This window comes from Chanodichthys erythropterus, chromosome 14 (assembly GCF_024489055.1).
Source record: "Chanodichthys erythropterus isolate Z2021 chromosome 14, ASM2448905v1, whole genome shotgun sequence".
NCBI lineage: Eukaryota > Metazoa > Chordata > Actinopteri > Cypriniformes > Xenocyprididae > Chanodichthys > Chanodichthys erythropterus.
Genome location: NC_090234.1, coordinates 17,275,828 through 17,290,531, shown reverse-complemented (window position 1 = coordinate 17,290,531; position 14,704 = coordinate 17,275,828). Strand labels below are relative to the sequence as shown.

At 41.2% G+C, this 14,704-nt stretch overlaps 1 protein-coding gene across 1 annotated transcript; it reads left to right on the top strand.

The window, feature by feature from the left end:
* Positions 1-4,050: 4,050 nt before the first annotated feature.
* On the top strand, positions 4,051-7,898 carry cxcr2 (chemokine (C-X-C motif) receptor 2). Its single transcript, XM_067409916.1, has 2 exons — positions 4,051-4,159; positions 6,018-7,898. Exon 2 carries the CDS (start codon positions 6,040-6,042, stop codon positions 7,063-7,065), a length of 1,026 nt encoding a protein of 341 aa, XP_067266017.1. The 5' UTR covers positions 4,051-4,159; positions 6,018-6,039; the 3' UTR covers positions 7,066-7,898.
* The last annotated feature ends 6,806 nt before the right edge of the window (positions 7,899-14,704 follow it).

Sequence of the window (14,704 nt, the reverse complement as noted above, 5' to 3'; positions counted from 1 at the left end):
TTTCATGCACCGTCTGTTCCTTTCCTAGGGTACATCGTGTCGACTGAGGGAGTACGCATGGATCCTGAGAAGGTTAAGGCTGTGGTGGATTGGCCAAGTCCAGATTCCCGTAAGGCCCTGCAGAGGTATCTGGGGTTCGCCAATTTCTACCGGCGTTTTATTCGGAATTTCAGCCAACTAGCCTCACTGTCACGGTTCACAGATGCATTGTTTCCTTCCTGTCACGTGTTCTGTGTTGTGACAGTGGTGGGCGTGTATGTGTGTGTGTCCAGGCCACGTGGCTCATCAGTGGATCCAGCTGCAAGTCATCACCTCACCAGCTGCTGCTCATTCACTCACCCTTTATAAGCTCACCTCATTCTCCTCTTCCCCATCAGATCGTTGTTTGGTGTTCTGTGCTGTGTTGTTCCGTCCTGTTCCTGCCTGTTCCTGCCCGGAGTTCTAGTTGTGTCTTCACCCATTCCAATTTGGTGTTCATCGTGTTCTCGTTCTATGTCTGGACCTTGGATTACTTCACACCAGCACCTTTCATCACAGCCATGCATCACCAGCCGGCCATCTCAATCCCTGCGTCACCAGAGGCCCGCCTATTCAGTGACTGTGTTCATTTCTCTCTTCATTGTAAATAAACTAGTCAACTCGCATTTGCTTCCTGTGATCAATCATGACAGTTGAGGGAGTGCATTAAAATGAGAAATATCTTATTTTAATGAGGCCTTTTATAAATCATTTTAATTCATCTTTATGAGGCCCATTTGGAAGCTTGCTGAGGCCCCCTGGTCGAAAATCACTCTACTACTTGAACTTGAAATCATTATTAGCATCAACAACCTTTTTATCAAAAACCATATCTACCACTGTCTTCTCACACACAGAAAAACATTCGACTATGGGAAAATGCTAGTTGACTAGAGAATGTGCATCTATTCTGGTTAATTTAAGTGAATTTGGTTATTAAATATTATTTTATTTGAAATCACCAATGAAATCAGACAGCAGCTGTTTCATAGATTTGTTTATAAATGCTCAAATCATGACAAAAAAAGGCTGGAACAGCCAAAGCGCATGTGCAGTCTTAACCAGTTGTCTCATAACACAATGGCTGTGTCCAAAATCATATGCTTCCCTACAATATAGTAGGCAAAAAAAAAAACAGTATGTGACAAAAGAAGTACGTTAGAATTCACAGAAGACCTACTCATAAAAGAGTGGGCAAAAAGCACCTGGATAACCTAATACTTCTAAGAAGTAGATTCTGAAGTGTGTGTAAGGGTGGTTTCCCTACAGTGGTTCAGGCTGCATGATAGCCAAATGACTAAAGAAACGTTATCAGCAAGATGATAAAAAACTGTACATTTTTGTCTATTACCATCCACTACTTACACCAATGGTGTAAATAAGAGCAGTTGATGGCAATATATTTGAAAGATCATTGCTATAGTGTGACTATATTGTATTGCAAAAGGTTGCACTTCAAAGTTAATACCGCATCAAAATGAGTTAGCACACCATTCGTAATTGAAAGAGTTTAAAGACAATATCTGGTTATGTTTACACTTGAAATGGTTACAAAATAGATGTACCAATAATTGTTCCCAGCATGTATGTAAAATGTTAGCTGAGATGGAAAGCAGAGGTCAGGTAGAGAGGAAGAGGAAAAGCCCCCAGGAAGAAGAGACAAAAATAGAGGACAAACTGACCAAATAACAACTTCGTCCACCGTACTAAAGGTGTGACAATTAACAGGCCCTCGATAAGCACACATCTTGGTGTACAGGCCTTGATCACTATCAGCACTTCTTGTGCTTTTATGAATTCCAAATGGAAATGAGGGTGTTGGAATGGACACTTTACTATCCAATGAGGCCATGGGAGAGGATTTGTGAATGGCAGTGAAGCGACGCAACTGATGCTGGTAGGTCACGTGATAAGGGCAACATGTATGTCCAGATTACAGTCATAATATACACATTCATACTATATAGAAAGCACTTCTGAAATGAAATTTGAAATGAGCTCATTTAGTGAATAAAAGTGTAAACATTTCTCAGCTTAAACATTTGTAATGTTATATTTGTTCTATTGTGAATAAAATATTGGCTCATGTGATTTGAAAATCTTTTAGCTTTCATTTTATTTAAATTTAAAAAATGTCCCAACATTTCCGGAATTCGAGTTGTAAGTAGTAAGTACATACTCAAGAGAATATGTGATTTCGGATGCAGCCAGGGACAGCAATCAAACATCTAACAGCAGCTGCAGCAAAACAACAACCTTCCCGATTGGCTCTTTTATTTAGAAGCTGGGACATATTCAGCCATATTGCACTTACCATTCATAGTAATAGAAGTGAACCGCCTTTGTGTATCTAAAGTCTTTGGTACAACACTGTAACGAGGTTAGTAGATATGGGAAGGAGGAGGCGGGAACCGGCGAACATTCAACAAAACTTTAATATAAAATAAACAAACAAAACGAAAGTAATGCCGGCAGACCCTCGCGGACGTCTGCCGGCCACACAAACATAACAAAACATAAAATAAAGTCCAGGCCTGGTCCTGTCTCGTCTTTCATTGTAGTCGCTCCTCCTTTTATGCCTCCGGAGCTCCTCCGTGAGAGACTCGTTCCCTCACGGCTCTCGCCCGCCCTGCTCGTCACATACCCCCAACGCCCCTCGCAGGCCGGGGGGTACCTCCGAGACTGCGCTCTACTCCCCCCCGGGGTCTGTCTCGGCGGCCGCAGCACCTGGGGGTAAGGACAGACGAGACGAGAGAAAGGAGACGGAAGCAAGGGGAGCGACAGGACGAGAGAGGGGAGAGAGGAAAAAGAAAAAAAAAAATTCTTGGTCCGGTTCCCCGACACACTGCCGCTTGGTCCTCAGCCTGCCGAGAGGCTCTTCTTCGCGGAGCCATGCGGTGGCACTGGACGCTCGGTGGACGGCCCGATCCTCGACCGCCTCCTGGCGGCCGGCGATGGCTCCTCCGACTGAGGGCAGCCGGCAGCGAGTCCCCCGTTCCCTGCTCCTCCCCTTTATGGCGGACGGCAGCAGGCTCCGGCCCACGGCGAACGGCGGCGACTCCTCCGCTCCCTCTTGGACGGCAGCCACCCCACCTCGTCCCAGGGGCACGGCCTCGAGCTCTCCGTCCCACCTTTCACTAGGCTCCAGTACCACCGCTTCGGGCAGCCTTTTGCGGTCTTCACTCCCGCGCTGCCCGAACTCCGCAGCACCGCGATCCCCCTCAGCAGCGAGGGCTCTCCGACAGCATGTCCCTCCTTCCTCCCGGGTTTCGGCACCAATGTAACGAGGTTAGTAGATATGGGAAGGAGGAGGCGGGAACCGGCGAACATTCAACAAAACTTTAATATAAAATAAACAAACAAAACGAAAGTAATGCCGGCAGACCCTCGCGGACGTCTACCGGCCACACAAACATAACAAAACATAAAATAAAGTCCAGGCCTGGTCCTCTCTCGTCTTTCATTGTAGTCGCTCCTCCTTTTATGCCTCCGGAGCTCCTCCGTGAGAGACTCGAGGCCAGCACGCCTCGCAGGTGACGCTCATTATCACTCGCGTCACCGGCCTCGCGCCGTTCCCTCACGGCTCTCGCCCGCCCTGCTCGTCACAAACACAGTCGCAGGGGTTTGTATCATTTCAAAGCCTAACTTTTTTTGTGAAACCTGAAGTGCAGTTTGTTTACAAACCTGAATCAACTGTACAGTTATGTGTGATTATGAACCAATGAGACTATCAGAAAGTTGAAAGGCACTTATTTGAATTTTTATGGCACATAAGTATGAGAGTATGTATCAAACAAAAGCAAACCAGAGTCAACATTATAACCTTCTGTATATCACTAATTGCTAATACATGAACTGTAAAGTTGTTTTTTGTTTACTGTCTTGTGAAACTGTAAGACTGATAATATCTCTTGTTCTACCTCTCTTTTTTTCCTCCTCTTCTTCTTTTTTTTTTTTTTTTTGATTATTCACGCAGGAAGGAAAGGGACGTGGTAGAAATAATCAGTTGTTATCAAACCAGTTATTCTCACAAAGCTGTCAGAAATCAGCCAGCAAGTATCGGATAATTTCCACGGAATAATTCCTAAACCCCAGACAAGCAGGCCTGATAAATCTCAGTAAAATCACAAAAGATAAAACGGTAAGAGAATAAAATCTTGATCAATATATTTAGTGTTTGTACAGCTTTTAATCAGGTTAAAGATTAATTGATTAGTATGACTTAATGTGAAATATTTCATTGACTTATTAAAGTATACTTTTAAATTTATGCATTTAAGTATACAATATACCAGTCAAAAGTTTAAACATACCAACTCACTCCTGATTCTTGTTAAGAATAATTAGTCAAGTTACATTAATTTATATAGCACTTTATACAATACAGATAGTTTCAAAGCAGCTTTACAGTAATAAACAAGAAAATGACAGTATTAATGTTGTAAAGATCTTCAATCATGATATTTCACATTTTTTGCTGTAAAGCAGCTCTAAAAAGGGGCTTTCACACAGAATAGTGTTAGGATCTAGCAACAAGTTCCTGAGAACTAATTTCTCCCCTGGGCCATGTTCCTTTTTCCATTCACACCGGGAATAGAAACTCTGAAGAGGCAGACAGCAAGCACACCATTTACAAAGGCTAAAAACCGGTGGATGAAGTGGATGCCGTGATTGGAGCTGTGTTTGTTGTGTTTTGTGGGTTTTGTGATAATGGAGATGGAATGTAAACTCATAATTTACAAGACTGAAAAAGCTAAAAGTGGGGCTAAGAGATGAAATCTCCTATGACAACTTTCAGTAATACATATCATCGAGGCGGAGAAAAGAACACAACCCTGCAGACAACAGGTAAATGCCATTATCAATGTTTTCTATGTTTGTGAAGTAAATATGTTTACACAGCTTTTTAAAAATGCCGGTGTTTGACATGCGTTTGACCAATCAATGTACACTTACGTCACTGATAGGTCCTATAGTGCTGGTTTAGACCCTACTCTGAAGTAGGAGCTAATTTAGTTCCCCCAAAAGGAATTCCTAGAACTAAAATCATTCCTAGTTCCTGCGCTGCGAACACGGCAAAATCCGGGTACTTCAGCCAATAGTTCTGGGAACTAAGAAAAGTTTCCTCTGGTGCGAAAGCTCCTAAAGAAAATGTACGTTGATTGGTCAAACGCATGTCAAACATTGGCACCTGGCATTTTTAAAAAGCTGTGTAAACGTATTTACTTCCTGAACATGGAAAACAACAATAACAGCATTCACCTGCTGTCCGCAGGGTTGTGTTCTTTTCTCCGCCTCGATGATATGTAAAACTGAAAGTTGATATAGCAGATTTCAGTCTCTTTTTGCTCTTTCAGTCAAATACATTATGCATTTACATTCCATCTCCGTTATCACGAAACCCACGACACGCAACAAACACATTTCCGATAACGGCATCCTCCGTTCATCTTCTTTTTTTATGTTTGTAAATGCCGTGCTTAAAGACGCCGCTGTCAGCCGATTCTGAGTTCCTATTCCCAGTGCGAATGCAACCAGGAACATGGAGAAATTAGTTCCCGGGGAACTATCCTAATGGCAAGTTCCTATAACTAATCTCCTAGAACTATTCGGTGCGAAAGCCTCTAATAGTGCCATTATTCGGTAGCACTTGATTTAACTTTATACTTTAAAGTCCTGTTCCCCATGTACATAGGCTACTATGTACTTACTATAGTAATTGCAATAACTGGGCAATAATGTAATAATTATTAGCCTGAACCGACCCCTTAAACTAATATTACCCACTACTTTCTTGGGTAAGTTTACTGTAAGTACATGTAAGTGCACATACTGTAAATTAAAGTGCAACCCATTATTTAGCTCAATTTATTTCAATGTTGATTCGGTTTAGTTCAATAACTGTGTTAAAGTACATTATGACGCAAACTCTATAAATCACTTTTGTACACTTCTCAATTTGAAAATGCTGGTCCTAATAAACTTTTTGTCCCCTGCAGTTGGCAGCCAAACTTCTTAAACATGGAAGTTACTACAGAGTACACATACTATGAATTTATAACTCCCTGCCCGGACACCATACATCATCTGAACAGCACGGTTTTGATCCTAGTCTACATCATAGTCTTCTGTCTGAGCTTGCTGGGTAACACCGTGGTGATATTCGTGGTGTATTTCATGGAGAACCGCAGGACGTCTACTGACGTATACCTGATGCACCTGGCCATAGCCGACCTGCTCTTTTCTTTGACCCTACCGTTCTGGGCCACCAACCTTCATGCCGGCCGCTGGGTGTTAGGCACTGTTATGTGCAAGCTGCTATCAGGCATTCAGGAAACCACATTTTACTGCTGCGTCTTCCTGCTGGCATGCATTAGTGTTGATCGCTACCTGGCCATCGTGAAAGCAACCCAATTCCTCAACCAGAAACGCCATCTGGTTGGCATAGTGTGTGCGTTGGTGTGGCTATGCGCCTTTATTTTGTCCATTCCCGTAATTGTGAATCGCGATGTCTTTGCACCCGCCGAAGGCATGGAGTTGATGTGTCATGACAATGTGACAGCGGAAAACATGGACAACTGGAGGATGACCCTACGGATTCTCCACCACACTTTGGGGTTCTTCATACCGCTCGCCGTGATGTTGTTCTGCTACGGTTTCACCACGTGTAAGCTTTGCCACTCACGCAACAGCCAAAAGCAGAAGGCCATGCGGGTCATCTTGTGTGTCGTTCTGTTTTTTATCATCTGCTGGTTGCCCAATAACATCACAGAGTTCGTAGACAACTTGATGCGAGCCGGTGCAGTGATGGAAACGTGCAAGATGAGAGACAGGATAGATGTGGCCTTGTATGTGACAGAGGCGATAGCTTTCACCCACTGTGCAATAAACCCAATCTTGTATGCCTTTATTGGGAAGAAATTCCGCAACCAGCTCCTGACTTCTCTCTTTAAGAAAGGCATGTTAGGTAGAGACGTGATGTCGAAATATCGAGTGGGTTCTGTTTATAGCTCCGGGAGCACTAGGCACACGTCAGTGACGCTGTAGTCAACTGTAGTTCTGTTACGAGGGTATATGCTTCTGTTAAAGAAATAGTTTAGACACAAATGCAAATTTAGTCATTATTTACTTATCCTTGTTATAAAAATACAGAGTTTGTAACATAATAGGGGTGAGTAAAAATGACAATTACCATTTTTGAGTGCACTGTTCCTTTAAGAAAATGACTTCTATATAAACTCAATTCTTTTTTTTAAAACAGTAGAGCAGGTTCATGAAACAAGATATAAAAAAAGAGTGTGTTTGTGTAGCTCTTCCTGATGATAATGATCTTTAATTTTTTTTTTTTCCTTTGGCTTGAGGTGACATGCCACGCTCCTGCTTTGAACACTGAGGGCCCATATCTAGTAATAGATCTATGAAAAACACTCTGCAGAGGTTTCAGATACTGTCAGAACAGAATAACAGGTGAAAGCAGAGATTGTCTTTTGTGTATAATTTTCATCTGTATTTTTACCTGTGTTGTATACAATACCATGGGTCAGTAAGATTTTTTAGATGTTTTTTACAGAATTCTCTTATATGCTCACCAAGGCTGCATTTATTTGATCAATATACAGTCAAAACTGTAAATATTTAAAGGTCAAAAGAACAGCATTTATTTAAAAAATAACATTATAAATGTCTTAACTGTCACTTTTGATCAATTTAATATGTCCATGCTGAATAAAAGTAAGGATTTCTTTCAAAAAAATAAATAAAAAAGTCTTATTGACCCCAAACATTTGAATGTAGTTAAACAGGTTTTTTAGTTGCATGTTTCAGGGCATGTTGTTTTTCTTTGTATACTCTAAAATAATGTAAATAAGCAAATTACTATGTGTTGACTGCTTTACAGGTGTAAATAAAGTTGTTTAAGAAAAAATTGAGTTTTCTCACACACTAAACTGTTAAGAAATCAGTCTGCTCCAGGTCATGCAATAACATGACTTCAATAATGTCTCCACTTCCCTTCGACAACAAAACAGAGAGAAGTGAAGCAACCTGTTTTCCTCCTCAACAGGTCACAACCATAAAATTTTACAACATCATGCACACACAAACAGAGATACAAAGAAAGTTACACTACTTACTGTATGTGCCACTAAAATACAGAAAGTGTATAAAAGTGCTATTAGATTTTATTCTTTAAATCATATTTAAAAATGTTAAATCTATAAATGTATGGCTATGATGATTAGGTGTTAACTGAGATTAAATGACACCTGTTCATGTGACACGTCATCCTTAGATGTGGTTTGCATAAAGTCTTGAGAAATGGAAACAGGAAGAGACACTTTTGAAACGCAGTCCAATTCAATTTACTTCTGTCTTTTAGCATGAACAAACTCTTCTCTAATTCCTAATGCAGTATCACATATAATCTTTATCATTATATCTGTTTACAGTTTGCAAACTTCTGAAGTAAGACAATAAAGACAATTTGTTGAGAGCCACTGCCTTAGAATAGTTATTCCTCAATAATAATAATAATAATAATAATAATAATAATAATAATAAAACTAAAAGAACTAGTAGAAATCAAAAACTATATAATGTGACAAAAAATTTTTGACATGTGGTATGCACAATTTTTAAAAATGTTTTCAGAAGGAAAAAGGATGTGGCTTCACACTCTTTGTTTTCCATTGTATTCGGTTTATAAAAATAGACGAGGTTGGTTGGAGAAGATAAAGATACGAGAACTGCAGTAGATTAAATCTTTATTTTATTCACATGTTACTTATAATCATGAGAGTCATGAGATGATAGTCATCTACTATCAGAATGAAACAGAATCAGAAAAGAGCTTTGCCAAGTGCCAAGTGACAGAATGACAGTGACAAGACAATAAAAAAATACAATAAAATAGAGTAAGTGAATAAAAGTTAAAATATATTAAAAAAATATATTATATAGACAATACTGTATATGTATGTACAGATATGTTATATACAAATGCAAGAGAATGTAAATAAGAGGTATGGTGTGCTAATATAAGTATAAATAGTGTTCTGTATTGCATGTTTATTGCAAGAGCGAATTACATGCGCGCCCATTGTCCACGAAGGCATCGTTTATGTTGTTTGGAGTGCTGTGGGCCCCTCACAGCATTTGAATGGAAAAAGTTCAGATACTCTTAAATACTGAAAGCACTCTTTGTTTATTGCTTCTAGTGTTTTGTTGTTCCTATTTATTATTATTTATTAGACTACTTGCTTTTATGTTTTGAGCTGTTTATAGTTGGAGATTTTATTTTTATTTTTTCAAACTAGTAATTATTTAAAAAGTACTAATATTTACATACACTATGTATTAAATATATATATATATATATAAAAAAGTTTACAAAAGTAATTAAAAAGAAAATAAGTGGATCAAGAATCGTTTTGGAATCGGATCGTGACTCCCAGAATCGGAATCAGATCGTGAGGTGCCTAAAGATTCCCACCCCTATAATATATATTTACAAATATTTGGTTGTACCACCTGACAAAACCCCCAAAAATGGTGAAGGAGAAGTGTCCCGCCAGGATGGAGCCTACCCCCCCAAGACTTTGAGAGGGAATGTTTGGTGAATGTGGTGAATCTTGTGGTTCCTGAAACAGAGATAAAAACAAAAAAAAAGGCCACGATAGGCCACATGGAGATGAGGCCACGACAAGCCACATGGAGACGAGGCCACAATAGGCCACATAGAGACGAGGCCACGATAGGCCACATGGAGACGAGGCCACAATAGGCCACATGGAGACGAGGCCACGACAGGCCACATGGAGACGAGGCCACAATAGGCCACATAGAGACGAGGCCACGATAGGCCACATGGAGACGAGGCCACAATAGGCCACATGGAGACGAGGCCACGACAGGCCACATGGAGACGAGGCCACGTCAGGCCACATGGAGACAAGGCCACAATAGGCCACATGGAGACGAGACCACGATAGGCCACATGGAGACAAAGGCCACGATAGGCCACATTGAAACGAGGCCAAGACAGGCCACATGGAGACAAGGCCACGTCAGGCCACATGGAGACAAGGCCACAATAGGCCACATGGAGACGAGGCCACGTCAGGCCACATGGAGACAAGGCCACAATAGGCCACATGGAGACGAGACCATGATAGGCCACATGGAGACAAGGCCACGATAGGCCACATGGCGACAAGGCCACAATAGGCCACATGGAGACGAGGCCACGATAGGCCACATGGAGACAAGGCCACATGGAGACGAAGCCACGATAGGCCACATGGAGACGAGGCCACGATAGGCCACATGGAGACGAGGCCACGATAGGCCACATGGAGACAAGGCCACGATAGGCCACATGGAGACGAGGCCACGACAGGCCACATGGAGACGAGGCCACGACAGGCCACATGGAGACGAGGCCACGATAGGCCACATGGAGACAAGGCCACGATAGGCCACATGGAGACGAGGCCACGACAGGCCACATGGAGACGAGGCCACAATAGGCCACATGGAGACGAGGCCACGACAGGCCACATGGAGACAAGACCACGATAGGCCACATGGAGACAAGGCCACGATAGGCCACATAGAGACAAGGCCACGTTAGAAAATTCATTAAAGCTATAGAAGTTAAAAATACAGAATCAATGATGAAAACGAGATAAACATACCACCACCACTAGTATTTGCAGAAAATTACTAGATTAATGATGAGCATTTGAGTTGGAACACAGCAGTCCTCTTCATCTGATGTTAGTAAAATTTCTAAACCGCGCTCATGGCTTGATAGAACTTAGCCAAAAGGACTCCATCTAGCCATCAAAACCTGCCAAGAGAACCCCCAAAAGAAATTTAACCAGATAGCATGACAGATAAGTATAGGGTGACCAGACGTCCCGTTTTTCCCGGGACAGTCCCGTATTTCAACTCAAATTTTAGTGTCCCGACTTATTATGAAAAAATCATGTTTTGTCCCGTATTTTTTATCGTTAATATATATATATATATATATATATATATATATATATATATATATATATATATATAATATATAATTTTTTTTTTTTTTTGCTGAGTGCAGCGTGAGTACTCTATTTTAGAGAAAAAAAATTCCATCCAATAAGAGAAGGCAGAAGGACAATTCCATCCAATCACAATTCCCTTAATCAACGTGCAGTTAGTGAAGGCAGAATCCGACGTCACAGTTAAGTATATGAGATGAGAGGACGGATAAGCTTACCTCAGGTGCAAAGATGTCAAAGAAGCGTGCGTGTACATTTAACGACGATCTTCAAAAAGAATTTACATTTCTCAAAAGAGAGTCACTATCAGAGGCAAGTAAATTAAGATGCGACTTTTGCGGGGCTCGCTTTTCCATTGCTCACGGAGGGCGAGCCGACATTACGCAGCATATGCACACAAAAAGCACATGGATGCTGCTAAAAGTAAGTGTGCTACTCCAAGTGTCAGCGAGTTTTTTGTGAAGCAAAGTTGCGAATCTGATAAAGTGTTGTGGGTCTGTGGGTTCTGTGTCTGTCCCGTATTCCACTCTGAGAAATCTGGTCACCCTAGATAAGTACAAGAATACTGAAATACTGAATGCCATTGTAGAAAGGAAAACGATTTACTTGACAACGCTTTACTAGCTAACCTTAGCTAGCTACTGAACCCTGCAAAAGCTAGCAAACCATTGCAAAAGGATAACAATGCAAGTAGTGTTGTTTAATACCTCAGCGAAGAGAAAAACTGTTAACCAGAAAAAATTAACCAGACTCTACTGCTTAAGAGACAAACATGTCCAATTGTCTTTAAAGGTTTTATTTCTTGCAAGAAAGGTCAGACAGGTCATACAGAAACACAAGTAGCTGCAGATTGTAAAACAAAGAACGAAAGCTTCCCCTCACTTTTATATCTCTAACCTCCAAGGCCGAAGCCTCTGTCTTTTTACTATATTAGGAACATCTCTTAGCGGCTGTAACTTTCCACACATTGTTAGCACAGACATGTTTTTAACATACATCTTGCATGTTCCCATACCATATCTTGCTCTTTCTATTTCTAACATCTATGTTAACAACACTATGTTAAACATTACCACTTAAGCCAACATCATACCATGTTTCATAAGCTTCATATTTCACAAGAATACAGGTAAAAAAAATCATATGAAAAATTCAAATTTCCACAACAATTCCCTCTTCTTATCATTCAATGATAATCAGTCACTACTTCTACTTCATTTCACATCACACTCTTAAGGGTTAACCACTCATCTCCATGTGGCCTATCGTGGCCTCGTCTCCATGTGGCCTATCGTGGCCTTTTTTTTAGTTTTTATCTCTGTTTCAGGAACCACAAGATTCACCACATTCACCATACATTCCCTCTCAAAGTCTTGGGGTGGTAGGCTCCGTCCTGGCGGGACACTTCTCCTTCACCATTCATATTCAACTTAAAATATCATATACAGCAAATTTAAGTTCTTACTTCACATTTATGCTCTTCATCTCTGATCTTCATACAAACAACAAATTCAGATACATCGCCTAATCATAAAACTAATGATAACATCCTTCATTTTACAGACATATAGCATGCACCATCTTAGTTGTATAACATCTTATCACAACAGATCCATTTTGTAGCCCACGGTGTGTCATTGTCCAACCTCAGTGGTCATTTGGAATTCCTTGAGCTGATTTCACCTGTACACAAACCTTAGACAGGATAGAAAACATTTCTTTGCAATAGTTCAACATGTCATGTTCACACAATTCTGTTGATGCCACTCGTTGTTTAGCCACTTCTATTCCCAAAAATGGGTTCTTCCAACCTAATTTAAAATTTTCAGGCATACATTCATTAATTACCACCCCCCTTTTTGATGTATTGTTCATCAATTTATCATAGTGGTTGGAGACAAGTTTCTCTAAACAACATTTGCCATCAACACTAAACTAAAATCCATCTTTAATTCTGCAACCAGATTTCCTCCAGCTTTCTCTGTCTCTGAACATGCTCTGTGAAGAGTTAGAAAAAACATGGTTATTTTCAGATAACAGGTTACACACAATCTCCTGTGTCTGCTCCAGCACTTCCTAAAGAAACAGAAACTTTTTTTTATTAGTTTGGGCACAAACAAAAATTCAAACCACAGCACCTCAAAGATCGTCTTCTACCTCGAACCAATAACAGGCACCTGTGTAGATAGCCACAATTCTTTCCACCTTGACTTCTCCCTTTTATTCTGTCATAAAAGCTCCTAACTTCTCACTGTAACTCATACTACATCCCCAAATCGCAGTTCTCTTCAACTCATTCCCTTACGACCTTAAGTCTTATGACCACTCAACGTTCCCTCTTCTGGAAAATCATAATACTTAAAGGTGCTCCAAGCGATCCTGGGTGGAGTAACTTCCTGTTGACGTTCGAAGTGTTGTCAAACAAAACAGAGGCTAGCTAGTCCCTCCCTCCTCCTCCCCTCCATGCTTCGTGAAACAGTCATGAACACGCATTTAAAATCATACTGTCGGTTATTGGCTGGAGCATGTTTATTATGTTTCATGGTCCAGGCTGCACCAGGTAGTTTTTGTTGCCATTTAAAAACACGTGAAGTCGCTTAGAGCACCTTTAACTAACTTTTCTATATCTAACATGCATCTTTGGCCATACAGTTTTCTCATTTGATAAAACACTGGTGCAACATATTCTACAACACCCCCGTCACTTCACATTTTGCAAGCTTGCTCTGGGACTTCCCCATTTTGGCTCTCTCGACTCCTGTGTATTTCCTTTCGGTGCGCACCTACTTAATTTGTTGGACATCTCCTCCAGATCTGATTGTTCTACCCCAAAATCGGAACGGGTTGAGTCTCAATGCTCGAACTTTGTGAAGTTCACAACGTAATTTCGGGAGGAGTGAACCCATCTAATCTTTAAATTAGTGAAACTCAAACATAATCTCAAGAGGAGGGAACCCTTATCTTTCAATTACATCCAGAGCATATAAGCAGCTACTCACCCTGCTCTGGCATCAGTTGTTTCGATATCCCTCCACCTCCCCAACTCCACCACATAAATTAAGCATCTCATCTATCGTACTCCTCTTTCATGCAATAGTAGTCCCTGGGGGGTATATCCAAGCTCGAGTTGAAGCTGCTTCCTCGAGCCCCTCCACAGCGAACAGCAAGCCAAATACGCTTAACCTTATTAGCTTAAAGATTTTATGAGGAAACGAACTCGTGAAACCCAAAACTGAGCCTCACTGCTCCAGCTCAAGCGTTTAAACAGTGTCACTCCTTCACAAATTTATTAACTTCAGCACTCAGGCTGTAGCCGGGCTCAGTCCTAAAATTTGCTCCAATGTGACTCAGTCAATCATTTTACTAAATCACACTTACTCTTAATTCCCCATAAAATTTAGAGTCGTGTAGCCACCTGGATTCGTTTTCTGATTCTAGTGGCGTCCCCCTCTGGACCCTGGCGGTCAGCCCCTCATCCCTTAATCTATTCGGGGTAGGGCTGAGACTACTACTAAGTCCAGGATGATCAGTCACCGTCCACCCTCAGGTCCAAAAGACACATCCAAGGAATCCCAACTTCTGACACCAATTGTTGTGGCAAATAATCAACCCGACTCTAAAGACAATTGGACATGTTTGTC

Excerpts from the sequence above, each read along its gene's own strand:
- cxcr2 (XM_067409916.1), top strand. The coding sequence starts at position 6,040 with ATGGAAGTTACTACAGAGTACACATACTATGAATTTATAACTCCCTGC.